General features: G+C 41.4%; 1 protein-coding gene across 1 annotated transcript in view; it reads right to left on the reverse strand.

Moving 5' to 3' along the window:
- Positions 1–21,938, reverse strand: part of samd10b (sterile alpha motif domain containing 10b) — a gene marked incomplete at its 5' end in the record, with an annotated part of 112,126 nt that extends 90,188 nt beyond the window's left edge. The window contains 2 exons of the mRNA XM_080444028.1: positions 16,916–17,100; positions 21,809–21,938. Of these exons, the coding sequence (XP_080300154.1) occupies positions 16,916–17,100; positions 21,809–21,938 (315 nt within the window). The remainder of the gene's footprint in view (positions 1–16,915; positions 17,101–21,808) is intronic.
- Between the last annotated feature and the right edge of the window lie 3,407 nt (positions 21,939–25,345).

Raw genomic sequence — 25,345 nt, forward strand, 5'->3', positions numbered from 1 at the left:
AACTTAAATGAGTCTGCATCATGTGAGGCTTGAACTGGCAACGTTCAGGTTGTGAGGCACACGTTTAAGGGAGAAGCCATTGGACCAACAGACAAAAACCTGTGAAAAAGGAGATCGCTCAGATGATACAGTTTCACGCAAATAGCTGAAAAATCCTGGGTTTAAGTGTTTTTCAAACTGCTCAAAATTGCGGACAATCTAAGGGCGGAGCTTACTGGTCAACGTGATACATGTGTTCCTCATGAGTCAAGGCACATGTGTAAACAGGTTTAATGGCTGTCGGCCAAACGAGGCATGACTTTTGCCTGTTTAAAGTTTGCACTTTCAAAAAATCGCTATAGCGCCCCCCTTTGACCAATTGGAGTAAGATTGGTTTCAGTAATATTTGGAATGACCCTCAACATTAACGCAAAGTTTCAAAGAAATGTGAGTCTGCATGTATGTGTTAGGGGCAGATGAATAATTGTCATAACACTGCAATATTCATTGGCTCATTAAAGCTTCATTTTTTCACTTATGGAAAATCTTTTGCATCAGTTTGTCGGCATAGGTCCAAAGTTCATGTGTAAAACGTTTCGTGCAGATTACTAAAAAATCCCAGGAGGAGATAGGTTTTAACTGTTTTTCATATAATTCAAAATGGTGGGAGATCTAAAGGTCAGAGGTCAAAAGTCAGAGCGTGAAAGTTGTTCATCATGAGTAGACGCATGTGGGTATTGAAGTTTCATGGCTGTAGGTCAAACAGGGCATGAGTTGTACCTGTTCAAAGTTGGCATTTTGCTATAGCGCCACCTTTTGACGAAAGATTGTGAGAATTATTTCTTGATAGTTTTTCATGACCATCTACCATATGGCCAAGTTTCGTAAAAAGCGTATGCACGGTTCAGCCAGAACTGCGAAAAGTGGCAGAAGAAAAAAGAGGGCAACATTAAAACAGGTCCAGAGCTGAGCTCTGGCCCCGTAATGACCCACCTACCAGAGCCAGATAGACAGAGTGAGAGAAACAGACAGCTCAACCTATTGCCATTGACAGGAATCAAACTCTCAACCTTCAGACTCACAGGCTGAGACACTACCTGTAGTGCTATAGCTTCATCCAGGCTGAAGTTGTCTGTTGAAGATCATAAACTTTTGCCTTCTGTCATGAACCAAGCCCCTGTTTCACTAACACTAAGATCACTCGTTCACAAACCATTTACCAATAGAGAAATTGTATGTCTCCTCGAAACCGAAACCAGTGAAAGCAGCCGATCTACAAGCTCACAAAACGTTGCTATCTGAAAAGTTGTGAGATTGTAGATCGGCTATTTTCACAATGAAGTACGTCATACATTGAAAAAACATACTCTCAAATAAGCATTTCATGTTATCTTTACCGTTTGCACATGTATTCATTGATACAGTCGTGTTTTTTGCAATTTAACTTAAATGAGTCTGCATCATGTGAGGCTTGAACTGGCAACGTTCAGGTTGTGAGGCACACGTTTAAGGGAGAAGCCATTGGACCAACAGACAAAAACCTGTGAAAAAGGAGATCGCTCAGATGATACAGTTTCACGCAAATAGCTGAAAAATCCTGGGTTTAAGTGTTTTTCAAACTGCTCAAAATTGCGGACAATCTAAGGGCGGAGCTTACTGGTCAACGTGATACATGTGTTCCTCATGAGTCAAGGCACATGTGTAAACAGGTTTAATGGCTGTCGGCCAAACGAGGCATGACTTTTGCCTGTTTAAAGTTTGCACTTTCAAAAAATCGCTATAGCGCCCCCCTTTGACCAATTGGAGTAAGATTGGTTTCAGTAATATTTGGAATGACCCTCAACATTAACGCAAAGTTTCAAAGAAATGTGAGTCTGCATGTATGTGTTAGGGGCAGATGAATAATTGTCATAACACTGCAATATTCATTGGCTCATTAAAGCTTCATTTTTTCACTTATGGAAAATCTTTTGCATCAGTTTGTCGGCATAGGTCCAAAGTTCATGTGTAAAACGTTTCGTGCAGATTACTAAAAAATCCCAGGAGGAGATAGGTTTTAACTGTTTTTCATATAATTCAAAATGGTGGGAGATCTAAAGGTCAGAGGTCAAAAGTCAGAGCGTGAAAGTTGTTCATCATGAGTAGACGCATGTGGGTATTGAAGTTTCATGGCTGTAGGTCAAACAGGGCATGAGTTGTACCTGTTCAAAGTTGGCATTTTGCTATAGCGCCACCTTTTGACGAAAGATTGTGAGAATTATTTCTTGATAGTTTTTCATGACCATCTACCATATGGCCAAGTTTCGTAAAAAGCGTATGCACGGTTCAGCCAGAACTGCGAAAAGTGGCAGAAGAAAAAAGAGGGCAACATTAAAACAGGTCCAGAGCTGAGCTCTGGCCCCGTAATTACCTTTCTGTGGGGTTCTTGATGGAAAAAATGCCATTTCATTCATTTCAAGTCAAATCATTTTTGTGGAAGTATTTCATATTGGTGTAGTAGAATGCAACTTTCAACAAGTCGCTGCAGCTTTGTGAATGTTTAAATCAAATCATTTTAATCACAAGACCTGTACCTTTAAAATGGTTTATAGCTTGCCTAGGTAGGTTACACACACACACACTTATGTACTCGTGTTTGCTTGTCTGTAAAAAACGGCTGAGGAACTTCATATTTGTGATGAAGGTAAAAAAACATATCTAAGTAACAAAAACATTAGAACAAGTGACCAAAACATATCTGCATAGTAAGCTACTGTATCTATAGAACAAAGGTGACAAGAAGGGGTACAGAGAGAGTGAAGTTCTACTGTAGGGGGTGAGGTAGAGTCTGAAGAGTTGGGTCTTCAGACTACACCAGGGGTGGGTAGTATTTATTTCCAGAGGGCCACACTGACTTCGATAAATTGAGTGAAGGGCCACACATTGTACAATTGAATTGAAACTTGAAACACATGGTGCTGAATTATGTCAAAACTGCATGAATTTGATAGACATGCCAGACTACTTTAAAATAAGGTCCTTGCTTTCACAACAACAATTTTCTGTTACAAAATGTTTAACTTTTTTTGTATTTACAGCCGTACTGTATCTATCTGGTGTATTCTGTACAAGGTAACAACGAAAAGATTAAACATTAAACATTTTTATTGCATAAAACAATCCATGTCTATGCCATATCAACTGTTAATTGAGCCTATAAAGTTATGCAGCATCTTATCTGATATGCACCACTCCAAAGGTCACTGATAAAACGCATTCCATTACGTTATAAATATGGACCAAAAAAAAACAGGAGAAGGGCGCACACCAGTATTGATAAGGTGCTGCTGACCTAAATACGTCTAAAAGTGAAGAAAAGGCCGCACACTTATAGCCACTATGCAAGATAATTTAATAAATGAATACCAATGTTTTGACCTGGAAAGGCCTTCTTCAGAGATGGTCCGACCTTTCCAGGTCGAAACGTTGGTATTCATTTAATAAATTATCCTGCATCATGGATATGAGTGTGCAGCCTTTTCTCCACTTTTATAAATATGTACTCCAGGCATAGGTTTCACTATTACATTATAAACATAAAACATTTGGGTACATACGGATGGAGTAATGCAGGTATGTACTCAAATGGTAAATATTCATTACTATTAATTGGAGTCGAGTTCAATTAACATATGGCAGCCCTTTAGAATGTAGATTCTTTGGGGGGGTCATTTTTGATTATTTTAATCCTTTAAGACCTGGAGACGCATCTGTGTCACTTTAGATTTCTTTGGCTATTCAAACATAGCAGATATACAAGGTCATAGCGCGGCACAGAGTGCCGCGCTATGAACTTGTAGATCTGCTATTTTTGAAAAATCTTGGATTTTTTTTCCAAAAAACTGTTAGGATTTAGATTTTTTTTAAGAATCGCCTCAGGACTTGGCGGGCCGGATTTAGATGGTCAAAGGGCCGGGTCCGGCACCTGGGCCGTATGTTGCCCATGTGTGGACTACACAGTGGAACATTGGGAGTGAGAATGCAGTTCTGACTGCAATGGGGAGTTTATTCCACTGTTTGAGAGCCAAGATGAAGCAACACACACACACGCACACTGTCACGGTGCGAGGCAGGGAGTTGTAGGACCCAAGCGCAGACAGTGAGCGGAGACAGAGTGATTCAGATGCAGGGGGATTTATTACTTAAACAGGGAGTATAAGGACAACAGGTAACAGACAGAACAGAGTAACAACATTAATGAACCGACACAGACTGGAAACAGAGGGACATATAAATAGAGAGGGACTAACTAGGCACAGGTGAGAACAAAGGACAATTAACACACGATTGGCTGGAACAGAACAAGACACAGGTGAACTACAATTACAAGGACATACTGGTGAGACAAGACAGGAAACAACAACTAGGGCAGACAGGAAACACCAAGACAACACTACAGAATAAAGGTACAAGGAGAACAGGGAACAAGACAACAGAAAGAGTGGCCAAAAGAGTCCAAGACCATATAAGGTCAGACAGGGCTACATAATAAAGTCAGTCCACAGTCCGAGAAGCGGACCGTGACACACACACGTGCACTAACACACGCACACACGCACGCACACCATATTAGGCAAAGGTTTGGTTTTAACCCATTCAAACCGGGAACGCATCTGTGTCATTTTAGATTTGAGCTATAACCATTATTTTATACTTTGGCTATTCCAAAATAGCAGATATACAAGCTCACAGCGCTATGAGCTTGTATATCTGCTATTTTTGAAACATCTTGAACATTTGTGCAAATCTTTGAATATATATATATTTAACGCAAACACAACACAACTCAAATCTTAGCTGCTGTTTCTTCCCAAAATGCATCATTCACATTGCCACTACTACTTGAACAGCTCTGCAATCAGTCTCACATTAGCTGAGTGAAACACAGCACATTGACAACACTCCCCCCCCCCACCCCATACCCACCCCACACTCTCCCCATCTGGACAAGCAGACTGCAGCCAGCTGAGAGATGGCACAGTGAACGTGCCAACAACACTATGACTGATTATCCTCCAACTATACAAATATACAAAATGAACGCCCAACTTAATCAAACTTTTACTTTACTCCACTACATCTCAGAGGCAAATAGTGTACTTTTACTCCATTACAATTATATGAAAACTTTAGTTACTAGTTACTTTGTAGATTTTCATTATTATTACAAAACAGAGGCTGATACTACAGCGTCTACTGATACATACTACGGCGCGAAGCGCCGCGTTAAAAAAAGCAACAAACATTGGCCAATTTGTCAAATAAATAAATAAATAAAATTCACACGGTAGCCATTTTTCCTCTCATACTCAGGGGAATATGAAGTAAATAAAGCGATATGGCTGCTGTGAATCTGAGCGTTGAAACTACATAGCTTACATAACTTCAGATCTGTTGTGATATTTACTATAGCTTAATTATTTTACGTGTTAACAACAGCACGTCTCTACAAGACATACGTAGGAATAAACAGCCTGAAGGCTTTGTGTACTGTGTGTGTGTGTGTGTGTGTGTGTGTGTGTGTGTGTGTGTGTGTGTGTGTGTGTGTGTGTGTGTGTGTGTGTGTGTGTGTGTGTGTGTGTGTGTGTGTGTGTGTGTGTGTGTGTGTGTGTGTGTGTGTGTGTGTGTGTGCGTGCGTGTGTGTGTGTGTGTGTGTCTGTATACTGCGTGTGATGATTTCAGCTTTGTTTAATTGCAGTAAGGTTCCCCAGACTCCTCCTTCAACAAGAAGTCAGTGTTGCCAGATTTTGCGAAAGAAATAAGCAACCATCACTGAAATGAAAACAATTTTTAAAATAGCGGATCTACAAGCTCACAGCACGTCGCGATGCGTTGTGAGCTTGGTCCCTGGCACAAAATACTTTTAGATGGGGTGGTCCGAGAACAAATTCATATTAATTTGGGGGATGGGGGTCCTTGCTTGACATGAAAATGTTTGAGAACCACTGGTTTAAACAACATTTAGGAAACAAGCCCAAATAAGCAACTACACTTTGGAAACAAACAAGCCTAAAAACCCGCAACCCACAACTACCAATATTTACAAGCAACTTGTACAGAAAAAACAAGCCTAAAGTCGCTTATAATAAGCATACATGGCAACGCTGGACTCTGTTGGTTTCACTTAGCTGCTTCCCTCATTAGAGGTGATGTGTGTGTATAACCAACCTAATGGAGTCTAATCATAACCCCACAGAGAGCTGATACTGTATATACACACACACACACCACACCACACCACACCACACCGCCCGCCCGCCCGCCCACCCCCACACACACACACACACACACACACACACACACACACACACACACACACACACACACACACCACACACGTACGTTTGTATAACTATACTTGTGAGGACATCAACATTTTAGGACGGCATTGAAAATAGCTGAAAGTAGCTGAAAAAGCTACTAAGTATAAAATTGGAAAAACTCGAACCCTAACCACCTAGTCCACACATGGGAAACATATTGGCCCGGGGGCCGGACCCGGCCCTTTGACCATCTCAAGTTATAAAAAAAGAAAAAACTGCCCCCCCCCCCCCCCACCTAAAAAAAAAACTGTTTAATTAATTTAACTCCAATTAATAGTAATTACTATTTGCCATTTGAGTATAGGTATATTATACCTGCATTCCTCCATCCGTATGTACTCAAATATTTTATGTTTATAATGTAACAGTGAAACAGTCTGCCCTGAGTCCATATATAATGAAAGCAATGTGTTATATCAGTGACCTATGGAGTGGTGCATATCAGATAGGATAAGATACGGCATTGACGTGGATTGTTTTATGTAATCTTTGTATCACTCTGGTTTACTCTGTACGAGGTGTACAGAGTAAACCAGAGTGATACAAAAAAGAAAAAGAAATATCAACATTTTGTAACTGAAAATTCTTGTTGTGAAAGCAAGGACCTTATTCTTAAGTAGTCTGCCATGTCTACCAAATTCATGCAGTTTTAACATCATTCAGCACCATGTGTTTCAAGTTTCAATTCAATTGTACAATGTGTGGCCCTTCACTCATTTCATCGAAGTCAGTGTGGCCCTCTGGGGAAAAAATGCTGCCCACCCCTGACCTAATCCCAACCTCTACATGTCTAATACTACCACTAACCCCAACCTGAATCTTTTCCTAATTGTAAGCCTAGGCAGATATAAACAAATAACTGAAATATCCTAAGAAATTATTGACATATTTAAAAACTTCATACAGAAATAGCAGATCTACAAGCTTGCAACACGTCACAAAGTGACGCGTTGTAAGCTTGTAAATCTGCTGTTTCTGCTTTTTTATTATTTTAAAATGTGTGAAAAGTTTTCAACATGGAAACGATTATGACAAGTATGCAAAAATAATTGCGATTATCTCAAATAATTACGATTAAACGATTCGTGACGAATTGTGACAGCCCTAGTCCTAACACAATGTCTGTTATTATTATATGTCTGTTATTACTTAATATAGTACTTATAGTAATAAGTAACACACACACACACACACACACACACACACACACACACACACACACACACACACACACACACACACTAGGGCATTCACAAATAGAGATTTTTAGCATTCGACTTATTCGACTTGATTTGATTATTAAAATGAAAAAAAAAAAATATATATATATATATATATATATTTTAATGGAATGGATTAGGAAAACTACCAACACCAGAGCTCACAGCTGTGTGTCTGCTGTAGAAAAGGTGCATATCAGGTGCATATCAGATAGGATAAGATACAGCATTGACGTGGATTGTTTTATGTAATCTTTTCATTGTAACCTCGTACAGAGTAAACCATGAATGGTTTACTCTGTACGCACAACCTCACATACAGTATGAAATGATTTGACAACAATCAACCATGAATGGATTAGGAAAACTACCAACACCAGAGCTCACAGCTGTGTGTCTGCTGTAGAAGCCACTCCCCCCGAATAATCGACTTTGATGTACAGTGGTCGAATAGTGGTTTGATAGTCGAATATTCGAATATTCTGTTAATGGCCTAACACACACACGCATGCACACACGCACGCACAGGCACACGCACACGCACACGCACACACGCACACACACACACACACACACACACACACACACACACACACACACACACACACACACACACACCGCTCCATCATTCATTGAATAATACATAAAGGTAGCTTATTGCTTTTAACGCCGCATAAAGGAAATGATATTAAAGGCTTACGTTCCTCATGGTATGGAACAAGCTTTTAATTACATCATTCTGGTGTGTATTTATTCACATGGAAACACACAGCTTTTTATTAAGTCTTTCGCACAGTCGTAGCCGAGGGGCCCGCACCGTCTCCTATGAATTATTGAACATCCGAGAAGCATATTTGTACATCTCTCTGCTGTCCCTACAGTTACACATTATCTCTGAGGCAGTGAGAGAAAACAGAACAAAACGAGCTCCGTCGGGCCCGCCACTACGCTCCCAACATCCCTCCTTGACGTCAGCAGTGCATGGTGGAAGAACTTCTCACATTTAGTGTTTTACTGGAAGCAGAAATACCCCAATGTAGAGTCTTGTATTCAAATATCAGTGGTGTAAAGCAGTGGTTTTCAACCTTTTTCATGCCAAGGACCCCTAAATTGATATACATTCGGCCGCGGACCCCCCATCAGAAAATGTTTTGTTCCAGGGACCCCCAGAAGCAAAGATTTGAGTTAAAAATGTTAAAAATATATATATATATTAGGGGTGTGCCGATACACTAATTTCACCAAACGATACGATACGATATTTGGCTCACAACTTCGATACGATTTCGATACGATACGATACGCACTTTTTTTATTATGAAAAATATATGGGGGAGAAAAAAAGCAAATGCAAACAAATAATTCTGTTTTTGCATTATTCAGATATGCAAACTTGTAGCTTTCAGCTACAATAGCCGTTTTGAATCAAAATAGGGCAATAGTGTGACACCTGAACCGAAAAAAATACATGTTGTCACCCTTTTCACCTCGGGGCTGTTTGCATGCCTGATTATTATTATTATTATTGTAAAATAATAAAAAAATTTTGAAAACGATATTTTTTTTTTCTCAAAACGATACATATCGTCACGAAAACATATCGCGATATATCGCGGGACGATATATCGGCACACCCCTAATATATATATATTCAAAAGATATGCACACGTTTTCAAGATTTAAAAAAAATAGCAGATCTACAAGCTCATAGCGTGGCACCGAGTGCCGCGCTATGAGCTTGTAGATCTGCTATTTTTGAATAGCCCAAGCTGAGTTGTTAAAACGATTGTGACGCTATGTTAACTAATTTTGCTGGGGACCCCCTGGTACTCCCTCAAGGACCACTGGTGGTCCCCGAACCACTGGTTGAAAACCACTGGTGTAAAGTAACTAAGTACATGCACTTAAGTACTGTACTTAAGTAAAACTTTGAGGTATTTTTTTACTTTACTGGAATATTTCCAATTTTCAGTCCTTTTACTTCTACTCCACTACATCTCAGAGGCAAATATTGTACTTTTTACTAGATCTACTATTTTCAAAGGAGTTCTATACATTTTACATTTGAAAACTTGTGAAATGGGACATTCTGCATAATGACTACTTTCTACTTTTGGCACTTTAAGTACATTTTGATACCAATACTTTTGTACTTTTACTCAAGTAAATTTTGATTGCCCGACTTTACTTTTAACAGTATTTCTACGTTGCAGTATTGATACTTTTATTTGAGTAAAAACTGTGAGTACTTTTTCCACCACTGTCAGCAGTGCATGATGGAAGAACTTCTCACATTTAGTTTTTTACTGAAAGCCAAAATACCCCAATGTAGAGTCTTGTAAAAAATATATACTGTACATATAGGATCAATTGTAAAAGTACTCAGTATGCAGAATGTCCACTTACAGTAGTTCTGTTTTGTCTTATTGTCTGATTATATCGTTTCTGTTGGGCAGAAACCTCTTATCTCCATATTCTAACTTAACTTAAATTAACGTCCTACTTGATCATACTACAGCATCACACAAACATCAAAAGTAGCAGATCTACAAGCTCGAAATGTGAATAATTGTACTGGAGTCAAAAGTACAATATTTTGCCTCTGAGAGGTAGTGGAATATAAGTAAAAGTATTGGAAATACGAAATACTCAAGTAAAGTTCAAATACCTCAAAATAGTACAGTACTTAAGTAAATGTACTTAGTTACTTTCCACCACTGTGAAAAAGCAAAGTTCAGTATGCTTAGTAACTGCCCAACGCTGCACTCCCAATATCCCCTTGATGTGAGGAGCCAGAGCGATGCAGCGCGGTGTTGATGTGAGGAGCCAGAGCGATGTGGGACGGTGTTACGTCATAAGCTGCCTTAGGTTGCGCTGCGCTGAAGGGACGTCTCAAAATAGAATCTTGCCCGTTAGTTTTTGTCTTTGGTTGTAAAGCTGCACAGATGGGGTTCCATATTGCATGAGAGCAGCCCGTAGACACTTAAACCACATACTTAAGCTCCTGATGTTTTCACTTGAAACACGACATTATCTTTGCCCAAAAATATCCAATCTACAAGGTCAAGCTGAAGCTCATTACGAGCTTGTAGATCTGCGATTCTTCTTTCCGGAATACGGATGCTAGGGTTGAAGTACCCTCGCTTAGCCAGTCTCTGTTTTATCTTTAAAGGTTTCATGACATTCAGTTTTACAACACATTCAAAGTATTTATCATGGTCCTTCAAACGTGTATTAAAAGTTTTAACTGAAAAATCCACTCCAGTGATCCATGGCAGGATTTTTTCTCTCTGATTTCTAAAGCCTTTTCAACTGCAATGAAAAAAATTATCTTTGCCTGCGGGTGTCGCTGTTGAGGGATGGATAGGGGAGGGGAGGAGAGGAGAGGGGGCGGGATTAATGGACTGTGACATCAAAGTCCAGGGGCCAATCACAGATTACTTTTCAGCCTAATTATTCAGAAAACCCCGGACCACAGAAAATCCACTGAATGTTCAAAGTTCCGTTTTTTGGGGTCTAATTGAGTTCATAAAACCCCCCAAAAAACATAAAAAATGAATGTCATAGAACCTTTAAACCTTTTTCTCCCCAATTTAGTCATTATGGTGCTGTTGTATCCTACTGACTCACCTGTCAGTGAGGAGCCGACACCGGGAGGAGGTAGAGCCTCTTCGTCCTACTCCTCCCGCCCAGCACTCCCTGCTGACAGGTGCCGCCCCAACCCGTGGGAGTACTTGAAGTGACAAATATCACCCTCCCCCGAACAAGGGCCAATTGTGTTCGTATACAGCAGTGGTTCTCAACCAGTGGTCCGGGGACCACCACTGGTCCTTGAGGGGGTTCCAGGTGGTCCCAAGCTAAATGATGGAGAGTTGGTAACCAAATGGACCCTTATAGATCTTTAACCCTTACGGGTCCATTTGGTTTCATTTTACTCTCTCAAGAGTTAATTTATTGTTAAACATTAGCATTACTTAATTAAATAATTGTTATTTTGATCAACGTTTGCCTGTTATCTCTCATATGGTACCAACATCAATACAGCATGGATGGAATTGTGGACAAAATCTTATCCAACCAATGATAACAAAATATTCTAAGTTTTGTGTCTGAGAGTCTAAATGTCATCAAATGGTGGACCTCGATATGAAAAGGGTTGAAAACCACTGGTATACAGAAAACACTCGACAAAGCTGGATGCACCGTACGGGTGGATTCGAACCCCCAGCCTCCGCGCTGCTGGTGGGCTCTGGGCAGGCACTTTGCCACTGCGTCACCCGAGCCAGCCTCTGTTCCATTGAGGGTGAAGTGGTTAGGTTGTTTGCGCGGTGATGAAACGTCTCAAAATAGAATTTTTGCCCCGTTTGTTTTTGTCTTGGTTGTGTAGAGCCTGCACAGATGGGGTTCCATATTGCATGAGAGCCAGTGGTGTGTGCGAAGTAAAATGACGTTCTCAGGACTCAAGGCTCCGCTCCGCTCGCTGTCATTTATATCGCTGACGGTGACAGTCTGCATGTGTCATGAAGCAGGCTGCTCAAGCTCACAACGCGTCCCGATGCGACGCGTTGTGAGTTTGTAGATCGGCTATTTTCAAATAGCCTAGGTATAAAATAGGGCTGAAGTGGTTAATGTATGTTTTATAATATCATAATTCATATCTGAAAAGTAACTAGTAACTAAAGTTTTCAAATAATTGTAGTGGAGTAAAAGTACAATATTTGCCTCTGAGATGTAGTGGAGTAGAAGTAAAAGTATTGGAAATTGGAAATACTCAAGTAAAGTACAAATACCTCAAAATTGTACTTATGTACAGTACTTAAGTAAATGTACTTAGTTACTTTCCACCACTGACCATATCAGCCCTCAATTAACTTCTGCCTCCCGTTGCTTCTACCGGTCTGTATCATGAATGTTGTTCACAGAGGAATGCAGATGTTCTGGACGTTTTTTTTCTTTCTTTTTCTCGTATCATCACTTTCTTCTCCCCAATTTAGTCGTTATGCCAATTAATTCCTCCCCACACACACATTTCTGTGTGTGTTGTTGTCACTGCCGTTGTATCCTACTGGCTCACCTGCCAGTGAGGAGCCCCCACCGTGAGGACATGATAAGCCTTCGTTCTACTCCTCCCGCCCCAGCACTCCCTGTTGACAGGTGCCCGCCCCCAGCATGTGTAGTGAGCAGTGGTGGAAAAAGTACTCAAATTCTTTACTTAAGTAAAAGTATCAATACTGCAAAAAAAAATAAAAGTCCAGAATTAAAAATTTACTTGAGTAAAAGTACAAAAGTATTGGCATCAAAATGTACTTAAAGTACCAAAAGTAAAAGTACTAAGTATTTGAAAATAGCAGATCTACAAGCTCACAACGCGTCGCGATGCGACGCGTTGTGAGCTTGTAGATCGGCTATTTTCAAATAGCCTATGTTTAAAATAGGGCTTAAGTGGTTAATGTATGTTTCATTATATCATAGTTTATATCTGAAAAGTAACTAGTAACTAAAGTTTTCAAATAATTGTAGTGGAGTAAAAGTAGAATATTTGCCTCTGAGATGTAGTGGAGTAGAAGTAAAAGTATTGGAAATTGGAAATACTCAAGTAAAGTACAAATACCTCAAAATTGTACTTAAGTACAGTACTTAAGTAAATGTACTTAGTTACTTTACACCACTGTATATCACCCCTGGGGGGCTGGCCCCCCATTAGAGTGAACAATTTGAACTTGGAAGCGGTCCAGTGCTATTTCAACAGGCTTTATTATATAAGTGCTTGTTCAGTAACCTCGTGTTCATTTTCACACCTTTCCTTTCGTATATGACAAGAGCGACTGTAAATTAATGGCAACACTTTAAAGCCACGCACGCACCCTCCAGGCGTTATTACTCCATTTCCCCACCTAACTGTGTAATCAGTAAGTCATGCCGTATAATGATGCAATGAATGGCAACCGTGCAGACTTGCAGGTCAAGGCCTCACAAAGTATGAAGTGAGCACAGCGACGTTGAGTATAGTTTGGGGATAAACTATGCTGTCCTCCACCCGCATCTATAGAATAAAATGTAATCCACAAAGATAGAGATAGACTTGACAATAGCGTTGACTTTGACAGCAAATTTTGATTCGGTTTAGTCATAGTCTTTTGAATCAAATCCCATTTAGTTTTAATCATATTTTAGTCATCTGAAATGTTTTAGTTTTAGTCGACTAAATATCATAAGATTATTGTCCACACGGTGCACAGAAGTAATCTCTGAGGTCAATAAAGGCAGCAATGGCTGCGCCACCTACAGGGCAGCGCTCCGTGGATTCGTGTGTAGGGGAATACCACTCATTTTCAACGTTGAAATATGTCTTTAATACACCTTAGCAGCTGTTGTGTGGAAATGAGAAAAAAGTCCCCCCGCCCCCTTCTATGTTGCCTAGAACTGCATAATTGATTGAGATCATGTGATCAGTGACATACGCAAGGTGTGCTTTTGGCCTCAGCCAAAAGTACACCTTGCGTATGTCACTGATCACATGACCTCAATCAAGAATACCTCAATATGTTGCCTAGAACTCCAGCTTGTACAAAATGCTGCCGCCAGACTGCTGACTGGCACTCGTAGGCGGGACCATATCACCCCTGTACTGGTCTCCCTCCACTGGCTGCCAGTCAGATTTAAAAATCCTTTTATTTGTTTTTAAAGCACTAAATGGACTAGCACCACCCTACATCGCTGAACTGCTGGGCCCCCCGGACAGCACCCGGACGTTCGGAACCTTGAGAAGCCTCTGGTCAGAGGATCTCAATGTTGAGGCAAAAAGGCGACCGAGCCTTTTCCGTGGCTGGCCCAAATTAGTGGAACAGCCTTCCATCCACTGTAAGGTTCGCCCCCTCCCTGGACACTTTCAAATCCCGACTCAAAACACACCTCTTCTCCTATAGCTTTTGATCCACCCTAGATTTCTCTCCATCCAGCCTGCACCGCCCCCCCCCCATGCTCTTATCTTTTGGTCTGTCATTGTTTTAACTTTTGCTGTTTTTGCAATGTTTTTGCAATGATGTTTATTTTTCGTTTATTGTCTCCGCCGGAGGCGGAGAGTATGTTTTCGCTTCGTCCCGCCGTGTGTTCACCTCCCTCCTAACCAAGCTAACATTGGTCAAGCTCCACGTGACACGTGACAATATGTTGACACCAATGCTTTTGATTGGCTAGAGGGACGCATGACGAAATAAAATCCTATAAATAGGTGTGTCACTTCAAAAAGCCATTTATGTTTTTGAAGTGAGGTAAGACAGGATCAATCAGTCTTGATTGGAACAGTACCTTCCAGTACAAATCACCCGTCCGTGCGTGTGTGTTTCACTGCGGAGCAAGACAAAGGTATGATGACTCGAGAAGATTACTTAAGCATGATGCGATCACTGACTCCAAAACAGAGGGAAATGGTGACCTTTCATAGAAAATGGTGCAAAAACACAATCATTGCACTTAAAACTCATCAATCACATCCAAGCTACCAAATCTTTCTGAGCGGACCAGGAGGAGTTGGTAAAAGTCACATCATCAAACTGATTCACTATGAAACCATGCACCTACTCCACCGACTGTCTCGTTATTTTGAGCCAAATGAGCTTGTACTTTTGACAGCATTCACCGGAACAGCGGCGTTTGCCATCACTGGCATTACATTCACCTTTTAACAAAGAACTTTTTGTTTAACTAAAAGATATATCTTTTACCCTACTGTATCTCATTAGTTATTGTTATGATAATATAATTGCTATGATAGTAACATGTTCTATTTTAAGTAAGAATTAGAACATTCCTAGAGAACTATGGTTAAAGATAGGGTAAGTGATTTCATTTGATTAAAATAGCACGGGTCTGCTGGCGGAGACTTGTGCTCCGAGGAGCACATTTTCTAGTTTATTTGTTTTTTATTATGTTGTTTTTTATTATGCTGTACAGCACTTTGGTCAACCTGGTTGTTTTTAAACGTGTTTTATAAATAAAATTGACTTGACTTGACTTGACTAGAACTGGATAATTGATTGAGGTCATGTGATCAGTGACATACACAAGGTGTACTTTTGGCTGAGGCCAAAAGTACACATTGCGTATGATATGACACTGATCACATGGCTGAGGCCATGTGATCATGTGTACTTTTGGCTGAGGCCAAAAGTACACCTTGCGTATGTCACTGATCACACGATCTCAATCAATTATCCAGTTCTAGGCAACATAGAAGGGGGCGGGGGGGCTTTTTTCTTATTTCCACACAACAGCTAAGGTGTATTATTAAAGACATATTTCAACGTTGAAAATGAGTGGTATTCCCATATAGACAGGGATTAACAGGACACAGGTGAACTCAACAGAAAATCAACACTAGGATAGGCTGGGGGACTAAGAGGACACAGGTGGAAACACTGACGCAATCACAAGACTGGTTAGACAAGGCAGGTAAAAGTAAGTAGGCAGACAGGAAACACTGGGAGCAATACTACAAAATAAGGGTGACAAATGAGTTGACCTTTAAATTCACCTCAAGCAACTAACCTTTCTAGCTTTGCATACAGAATACTATGTTATGTTAGGCTATAGTGCTAATTTATTTTTGGTTCATTATGAAAATGGGATGGGATGAACTGGACACCATATTCTCAGTAGCCTACACTATTTAATGGGAAACCGCACATCAGTAACTGTTGTTTACACACAAACATTGACTTTATTGACCTCAGAGATTACTTCTGTGTACTTATACTGCATATTATTCAACTCATCATGAGCAGAGCTTTCATTAAAGCCTAATAAGAAGGCTCTGTGACGAGTTTGAAAAAAAAAAACTTTTGGAGCTCATAATTGGCAGCCATCTTGCATTTGAATGTCAACAATAGGTCAAATCATTAATATATAAACACCCTTGACCAAAATAAACTCTGAAACCATGTATTGTGCATCATTGTAGGTCAAACCATTAAAAAGTTAATTTTCACGGCAGCCATTTTGGATTTTGGTCTCTCACAAATTTTCCCCGCCCCTTTTAAAAATACACCCCGGCTAAATTTGTTTAATAACCCTCCTAGATGACAAATCCATTGAGAAACGGACCTTTGCTCTCCACGGTCACGGAAGTGCCACAGATGACCCCACTATACAGCCATTGACCATTACCATGTGCACCTAACAGCGAAGCCCGTTTTTCCGATATCACCAAATCTCAGCTGTTTATTAGCGTTTTTGTGTAAAACACTGTCGCCATGGTTACGGGGCTGCCTCCCGGGTTGCCAGATCATGTGCGCATATCCCCCCCATGGATGTGTCGACCGGGTATGGACTAGTAGGTATAATAAGTATATATACCTGGATGCCCTCGGTGCCCGGCTGCTGCAGCAGCTTGACGGTGCGCGTGTGCGTCTTCTGCCCGCGGCCGTCGTGCCATGTCAGGCTGCTGCCCCCGGGCCGACGCCCCGGCAGCTGGTAGCTCAGCTCCTCGGCCGACACCGTGTGCTCCAGGGAGGCGCGGCAGAAACTGAAGCTGGACGCCGCTGTAGTGCAGGAGGAGGAGGTGGTGTAGGAGGAGGAGGAGGTGGTGAGACAGAGAAAGGTAGAAAGAGAGAGCAGACAGACAGGAGAGGGGGAAGGGGGAGTGGAGAGATACACATGTGGAAAGGGAAGAGGATAGAGTTTAGTTTAGTTTATTTGAAAAGTCATAACACAAGTAAAAACTATTCGTGGATATGACCAATTATTTCCATTGTGGACCTCACACACATATAACAAATGCATCTCATAACACGACAGACATGAACAATGAACGATGTACAATAAATAAACTCCTGCATGCCTCCTCTTGTTTTGGCATCCCATGTACCTGTCAAAGTACTTTATAAACGTAAATGAAGTCCACAATCACAACACCAGAGGTAGCTCCACTGATCGCGTCCAACCCAGATTTGGCACAAACAAGGGGTTGAATTCGTTCTCCTGCTATGCAACAAAAATGTGGAATGCTCTACCAAAAGTAGTGATTTTTTCTGCAAACTTCTAAATAAAGTATTCAATCAATCAATCCCCGGCAGACCCCAGGTTGGGAAACACTAGTCTAGGACTCCGCAAAATGGGGATCGCCATGGGACCCAAAATTCTGTCATCAGCTCTGGCATGAACTCTACAAGACCACCAATGAAAACAACAACAGGGTGAATTCATAATTCTCTTTGGAGACCCAATATGGGCTCTATGCACAGCGGCCATATTGGAACGAAATTGGGCCTCTTCCTTACTTAAACCTACTCTAGGTGTTACCAATGATAGGCCTACTAATGAAAGCTCTGTTCCATTTAGTGTAGTATGTAGTTCTCAAACTATTTAATTGCAAGGACCTCCACAACTCTGATAGAGAGTACAAATGGAACCAGTTTGGGAACTTGCTCAAGACTGAAGTGAACATGTTGTGTTCACTCCACAGTTAATAGTCTGTGTGTTCTGAGGCTGACACTCATTCAGCTACAGTACAAACTGACTGACATTTTGACTGGAAGGCTGCGCAGCTATAGACTGCTGTACAATAGAAACCCATTTCTGCCAATGTGATGAGAAAAGAAAAGACCCTGTAAGTCATAATGACAAACTCTCTCCAAATAATGACTCAGTATCTCAAAAATAATTACTTCACGATTCTCAAAAATCCATGATTATATTTTTAAGGTCACGATTCATTTAAATGTTCGATTTAACCACTTGATCCCTATCATTCCTAATTTTAGGTATAACGTTCGAAAATAGATATCGCGTCACTTTTCCACACGTCTGCTATGTTTAGATTTTTTTTTTTATGTTTGGAACATTTGGAATCGTTCTTTAACATAAATCTTCTCTTCTGGGGGGGTCCCTGGCACAAAATATTTTTAAATGGGGGTCCATGGCCAAATACATGTCAAAGGGGGGGTCCTTGACTTGAAAAAGTTTGAGAAACACTCCCCTCCCTCCTGCCCCGTGCTTTCCATCTCTCTCCACCTCCCAGCATGGCTCCCTGTCTCTCCTCTCCTGGTCGAATGTTGTTTTATCTTCTCTCTCCTCTGAGGGATAGAGTGGCAGCTGTCGAGCAGTGCCAGTAAACACTAGGTGAGTGGCTGTGACTGCAGGTGGCGCAAACACTTTAACACTGTGCCCTCTGCATTACCCTTGCTCTTTACACCTGGGGCTGGGGGGCACTCTACAGGTTCACAGGGGACCCCTGTAGCGCAGTCATTCTCAACCTTTTTCATTTCAACGACCCCCCAGTTTGATATGCATTAGGCCAGTGGTTCTCTAACTATTTATTTGGCCCCCTTGTGACAGGCTCGACAGTTGGACAGACGACAGCCAGGTTTCAAGATCACGAAACACACTTTATTTCCAAGCGGCTACACGCTGCTTGCCATGCCTTTGGTGTGAGAGCAGATGGTTCTCAGTGGCTCTTGCTGAATGTTTGTGGAGATGACCTCCTGTTTTCAGTTTTATTTTCCTAATGACTTGCCCTCTACAGCAGTTGCGCAGCCACACCCAGCTCTGAGTGAGTACAATTACAGTTTGACCCAGGCCAGTTATGACTGCTTAAATCAGTCATCCTCCATCCCACACCCCTCTGCGACATATTTGCTCATGAAAAGAGAACACCAGAGCTACCATATGATGCTATGAATGAATGATAAACCACCTGTTGAAAGATATAACATCATACATAAGAAATGGAATGTAAGAGTTGCAATTAGTGCCTCCTGTGAGGATGCATGTGGCCATAAAATTTCTGTGAGTCCAGTTTTGGCGTCAAAGTGTGCGTCAAAGTCAGGTTTTTTAATGTAATTTGGTGTAACACTTTATAGAGCAGAGCAGGTTCACACCAAGTTTGACAATGTTTTATACTTAAACTATTATTATACTTTTTTTTTACATTTTCCACGTTACCCTGTAGTACCTCCACACGTACCCCATTTGAGAAACACTGCATAAGGCCACAGACCTCCCATTTGATACAGGCTGAGGCTCTATGCACAGCAGCCATATTGGAAAGAAATCGGGCCTCTTCCTTACTTCCTTCACAGGTGTTGCCAATGATTCTAATTACGGTTCTGTTCCATTCTGGTCAAACAGAATCCACGCTGGGCAAGACGTGGCCCAATCAATCTACACTGTTAAATCGTGTTTATTTAAACATATTTATGTTAACTCCCCATCTCCATCAGCACCAGAAACAGGGTAAGGTAGTGAATGCATGGTGCCAGTGAATGATCCAAGCACCACCAAAGAAGAGTACACCCAGAAACAGGGGCGGCCTTAGTGATCTGGGGGCCCGTTTCAAGAGCTAATATGTGGCCCCCTATGCAACCCTCCAACCCCCCAAAAAAAAAAAAAAAAAAAAAAACACGGTCACCCCGATTTTGTTTGCGGAATTTGCGGATTTTGTTTGCGAAAAAATCTAAAATTGTATTTAAAAAAAAAAAAAAAAAACATAGGAAAGGCCGCCCCTGCCCAGAAATCATGTGACCGCAAAAAAAATTTGGTCGCGGCTGGCCTTTTTTTTTGCCCAATTCTACCAGATCCCGTGTGTGTAATGAGCCGATCTCCGTGAGGAAGGAGGTCACGGAGAATATTCCATGATTTTTCAAAGGTACAGTAAAATCGCCGTTTTCGGCGGTAGACGGAGGAATTAATGAATTAATTCCGTGGCAGTGAATGAGTTAAAAACGAAACAAACAAAAACACTTAAAATACATTATTGCGGTACCAAAAGGTGCACTGAAAAAGTTTGGGTGCACATAATTATGTGCTGGTACACCTAAATGAAAAAGTTAACTTCAGTGTGTGTGTGTGCGTGCGTGCGTGCGTGCACGCGTGCGCGGACCCCCTCCATCCCCTTTTTACTAATCAAGTCCGCTGATTGGAACCACCTGCTGTTAATTGAACCGAAGGACTAAAGTTTGACGAAACACTTCCCTCCAGTGTATAATTTGTGTCTCCAGCAGAAGGCAGCTGCCTGCCCGCCGCCTCATACTGCCTGATTAGCCACTGTCCTTCAAAGGAAGCGTGTTTGTGTGGAAGCTGGAGGTGCAGCCTGGAAATTAAATGAATGGGATTGAGACATGCAAGGCTCCCAGAAGTAAAGGGAGCTCGTCATGAACTTGAGCGCTTTCGCAGCTGTCGCACAAAGTGCAGCTGTTTTGTTTACACATAACCAAGTAACCCTCGTAAGGGCTATAACCGCAGTTACCTATTTCTATTTTCTACAAGCTTGTAGATCTGCAATTCTTTGCCGAATGTTTGCCAATGACATGCCCAGAAAAAGGAACGCTATGGGTTTATGGGGCAGCATTTTACATGGTGTTCAGAATGAGACCGGCCGTGATGCCTTCCTGCCTTCACCATCTTATCCATAGACAGTAAAAAGTATGGACAAAGTTACGCCCATAGACTCTACAGACCGTAAATGAAGCCTATTTTTCAGCTATTTCAAATCCGCCATCTTTCTGTTTCCGGTGCACTCGGAAATGAATGCTATTGGTTGGGACCCGAGCGGGGGTGGGGAATTAATGCTATTGGTTGGTGTGGCTTATCAATCAAAGCATCACAAGGTAGCCTCCTACAGCATACCCAACTTTATCATCAATTTTAAAATAAATGGGACCATAATCTACCAAAACGCATATCATGGTGATTGAAAGAAGACTTTAAACTGGCGACTGGAAGCATAAAGTATTTATGAAAATGTTAATTAAGGTAATAAAATCAAGTGTAAAGTTTGGCAAAAATACATCCGCTTGCATAGAGCGTTATTTCTTCTGTCACCAGCAGGGGTAAAACAGCGAAACTACAGGCCATTCCTATGAACTTTTACTTCCTATATAGACTCAATTTCAAAGGTGGATGCTGGGCCCTTGATTTTATCCTTGGCACCAAAAATTATCATGGGTTATTGTTCCAAGTTACTCTCATATCAGTAACCAGCAGTCTTTTGAAAAATAAATTTTCTGTTGGCTAATTGTTTTTTTGTATCTTTGCTAGATCAGCCAACAAATGCATGCTTAATGGGGAGGGAAAAAACGATATAGACCAAAGACAGGTAAAGTATATGGAACCAGAACTAATATCTTTCTACCCTTAGAGGGAAAAAAACCCTAAAACAAGCTATCCTGGATGACTCCCGTCTTCAACATGTTCTCTCTGCTGAACGCAGCCCCAGAGAGGCCCTGTTATGTGTCCAGCAGAGAGAGATACATGACAGCTGGGCGTTCAGGTAGAAACACAAACACCTGCCCGGAGCTGTACGAAGGGCGATGGAGGAGGAAAAACTCCTTTTCTCATCTCTAGTTCCAGTGAGAAGAGCGGAGGAGGAGTACAGCGTCATGTTGGAGGAACGAAGGACAAGAAAGAAGAGACAGAAAATACGGCTAAAGAGAGACAGCCTTGTCAGGGCCGTACACTGATGTATTCCCTCCTCTGTTTCTTTTAACTCACTCTGTTTTCCTCTCTCCCAGTGCCTTCCATCTTCCCATTCCACCGTTACCCTTGAGTCTTGTTTTCTCTGCACACTTTCTACTCCCTCTGTCTTTCTTTCTTTATGTCTCTCTGGCTCCCTCTCTCTCTCCCTCCCTCTCACTCACACACGCACACACACACACAAGTAGGTTATTATTACTATAGTTGTGAGGACATCAACATTTTAGGACGCCATTGAAAATGGGTGAAAGCAGCTGAAAAATATCCGTAAAACAGCAGATCTATAATCTCACGACGGGTCGCGCTGCGACGTGTTGTGAGCTTGTAGATTGGCAATTTTTCGGTGTGTGACATCACCGCACAACCAAGCATAGAATAGGAAAACCTCTTAACACCAACCCCCTATAAACCTAACCTCTAAATGTATAATCCTAAACGAACCCCGACCAGAATCTTCTCCTAATTGTAAACCTAACCTGAAGAATCTTTTTTTTTTTTTTTTAACCACAAAACAACCATTTTTCTTGTGAGGACCAGGAAAATACTAAGTAAAAGTACTATACTGTACTTGTTGTGGAGACTCTAAAGTATAGTAATACAAGCACGCACGCACGCACGCACACGCACGCACACACACGCACACGTCATGCACACGCACACGTCATGCACACGCACACGTCATGCACACACACACGTCATGCACACACACACGTCATGCACACACACATTCTCTCACTGTCAAGACTGTCAGGTTCTCTGGGGTCAGGGAAGAAACTCGGGCTCAGACACGTTCTCATTACTGTCAGTCAACAGGGGAGGAGCGGGCAAACCAAACCAAACCCCACGCCGCCGCGCCTGCATGGCAAACCCTAAAGATCTGCCGTCAGTCAGTCAGAACAAGAGAGAGAGAGAGAGAGAAATAAATTACTATCCAAGCAAACTGACCGTGCGTCAACTAATTCAATTAAGTGGGCACAACAGAACTCAAGAAGCTGTGGCGATGAACTACAGTCCTGCTAAAGAGCCTCAATATTAGAAGTTGTTAACCACTTAAACCCTATATGGTTGACCGGAGACGCTCAGGAGTCTATACTAGTGTCTTTTCAGTTTTCTGTTAAGAAAGCTTTCACTGAAAATAGCCGATCGACAAGCTTGTCGATCGGGTGGGCAGATTAGGACCACGTCACTCTGACTCAGAAATGACCATAAACAAACCCGATACGCCCATGTATAGGCATGTCACTATGACTCAGACATAACCATAAACAAACCCGATACGCCCGTATATATAGTATATATAGGCATCTGGGAGATATGCTAAAGTAGCCGATATATAGCCTGGTATCCAGCCTGCTTCGCTACGTTCGGCGGACTTTTTTTTCTCTCTTCGCTTCTCAGTCTGGAAAGACTCCCATTGGGAGGTTTTGCAGAACTACACAGGAACTACATATGTTACGTTGGGCAACGTCGTTGCTGATTGGATGTTGTTCAAACGAATGACGAATCACAACGGTCACACTGTTTTTTTGGTCCCGCCCCCCACCACAGACCAATCAGAAGCCCCAGGTTCGATTAGAAGCTTTTGGCATGTCCCGCCTCCCTTGGAGATAGGAGGCTTTCCAGACTGAGAAGCGAAGAGAGAAAAAAAAGTCCGCCGAACGTAGCGAAGCAGGCTGGATACCAGGCTAGCCGATATACAACCTGACCATACATTTGAGAATTGTTTTTATTTAGGAAATATTTCGAAAATGTTTGTTGTTTGTTCATTTGGAATTTTCATGACATTTTTGTAAAACATTCTGCCTATATTGACATGCCCGAAATAGATTCACCAGTTCACAAGTGGTTAAAACACTAGTGTCAGACCAAGCATTGCACAGTGGTTCAGGGAACTGTCTTTATGCCTACCTCTAGAAAAAAATCACATACATACTTAAGGACAAACAAGAGATGTTTCAGGAGGTGTGGGGTCGTTTTATACAGTATATGGAAAACAATAATCTGCCGCATTTAATGGAAGAATCTGAGTAGTGCTGATGCCAATGTATGTTTTTCTTTTGTTTTTGTTTTTTCATTGATTGTCTTGTATGATTTAATGTAATTGTCCATTTTTGTTTTCTGTTGTGTTTGTAATATATTATTAAAATATTAATAAAGGAAAAATAAATAAACATAATGTTGAAAAAAAAAAAAAGAACACTAGTGTCTCTCTCGGACAGAGGTTTTCACAGTTAAGCCTTGTGCTGATGTGCGAGTCATGTTTTTCCAGCCGAAAAGGTTATTCCCGGCGAGGTCATACAGCCAAAGTGTGAATTAGTCATTAACACATCACTTTAAAAAATGCAGCAGCACACCCACAGCTCCACTTGAACCTCCATCTCTGCCACATCATCAGAGCCAGCTTGCAGCCTCCGGCACTCACAAAACAAAGACTAAGCACTCACTTCAGTGGCTTTAATTGATGTAGTGAATGTGTAACCTCCTGGATGTGCACCGACTCTCTGGACCAAATGGAAATATATATCGAAATTGAGCCGAAAGTAACTCGATATCCCTACTGTACTCTCCCAAACGGACATAAATAACATTGCAGCTCGGCTGTGTTGGCCGTTTCCTTTTGCTCCCATCTGAACTCACAGTCATATCATATTTCATTCTGAAATTATTGTCCACATTGTCCTCATTGTTACACTGCGGTGTCTGCCACAAGGGCCCAGAGTGTCCTTAAAGCTGACTCTCAACCAAACAGATTACTTCAGACTACAACAGACTGGCAGTCTGTTGGCAAAAGTTGGCATTTAGTTCAGCACAAACTGTCGACCGACGTTAATCAGGACGCATTTTTACAGGCAGTGTTGCCATATTTTGTGATAGAAATAAGCAACCAGGTCTAGGAAAACAAGCCCAAAAGAAGCAACTTAGGCCACATGAGCACCTATATGCATCGGCTATTTTCAAAAACTCTTGCAATAAAATGTGGAATATTTGGAATATTTTTTGAAACATTCTAACACAAATGCACAAAACATTTTCATGAAAATATTTGAGAACCAATGGTTTAAATAATAATTAACATTTGGAAATATGCCTAAATAAGCAACTACACTTAGTTTAGAAACAAGCCCAAAAAGCGCAACCTGCAACTACCACTTTTTACAAGCAACTTTACAGAAAAAGAAGCCCAAAGTCGCTTATAATAAGCCAACATGGCAATACTGATGACAGGGGCTTGGGAAGGGGTAACAATAACAAACGTTTCTCTACTCGTGCTTTGATTCACTTCACTAGCCTACCCCACGGTTATTAACGGTGATT

Source organism: Gymnoscopelus braueri, assembly GCF_963280865.1.
Source record: "Gymnoscopelus braueri genome assembly, chromosome: 12".
NCBI classification, from domain to species: Eukaryota; Metazoa; Chordata; class Actinopteri; order Myctophiformes; family Myctophidae; genus Gymnoscopelus; species Gymnoscopelus braueri.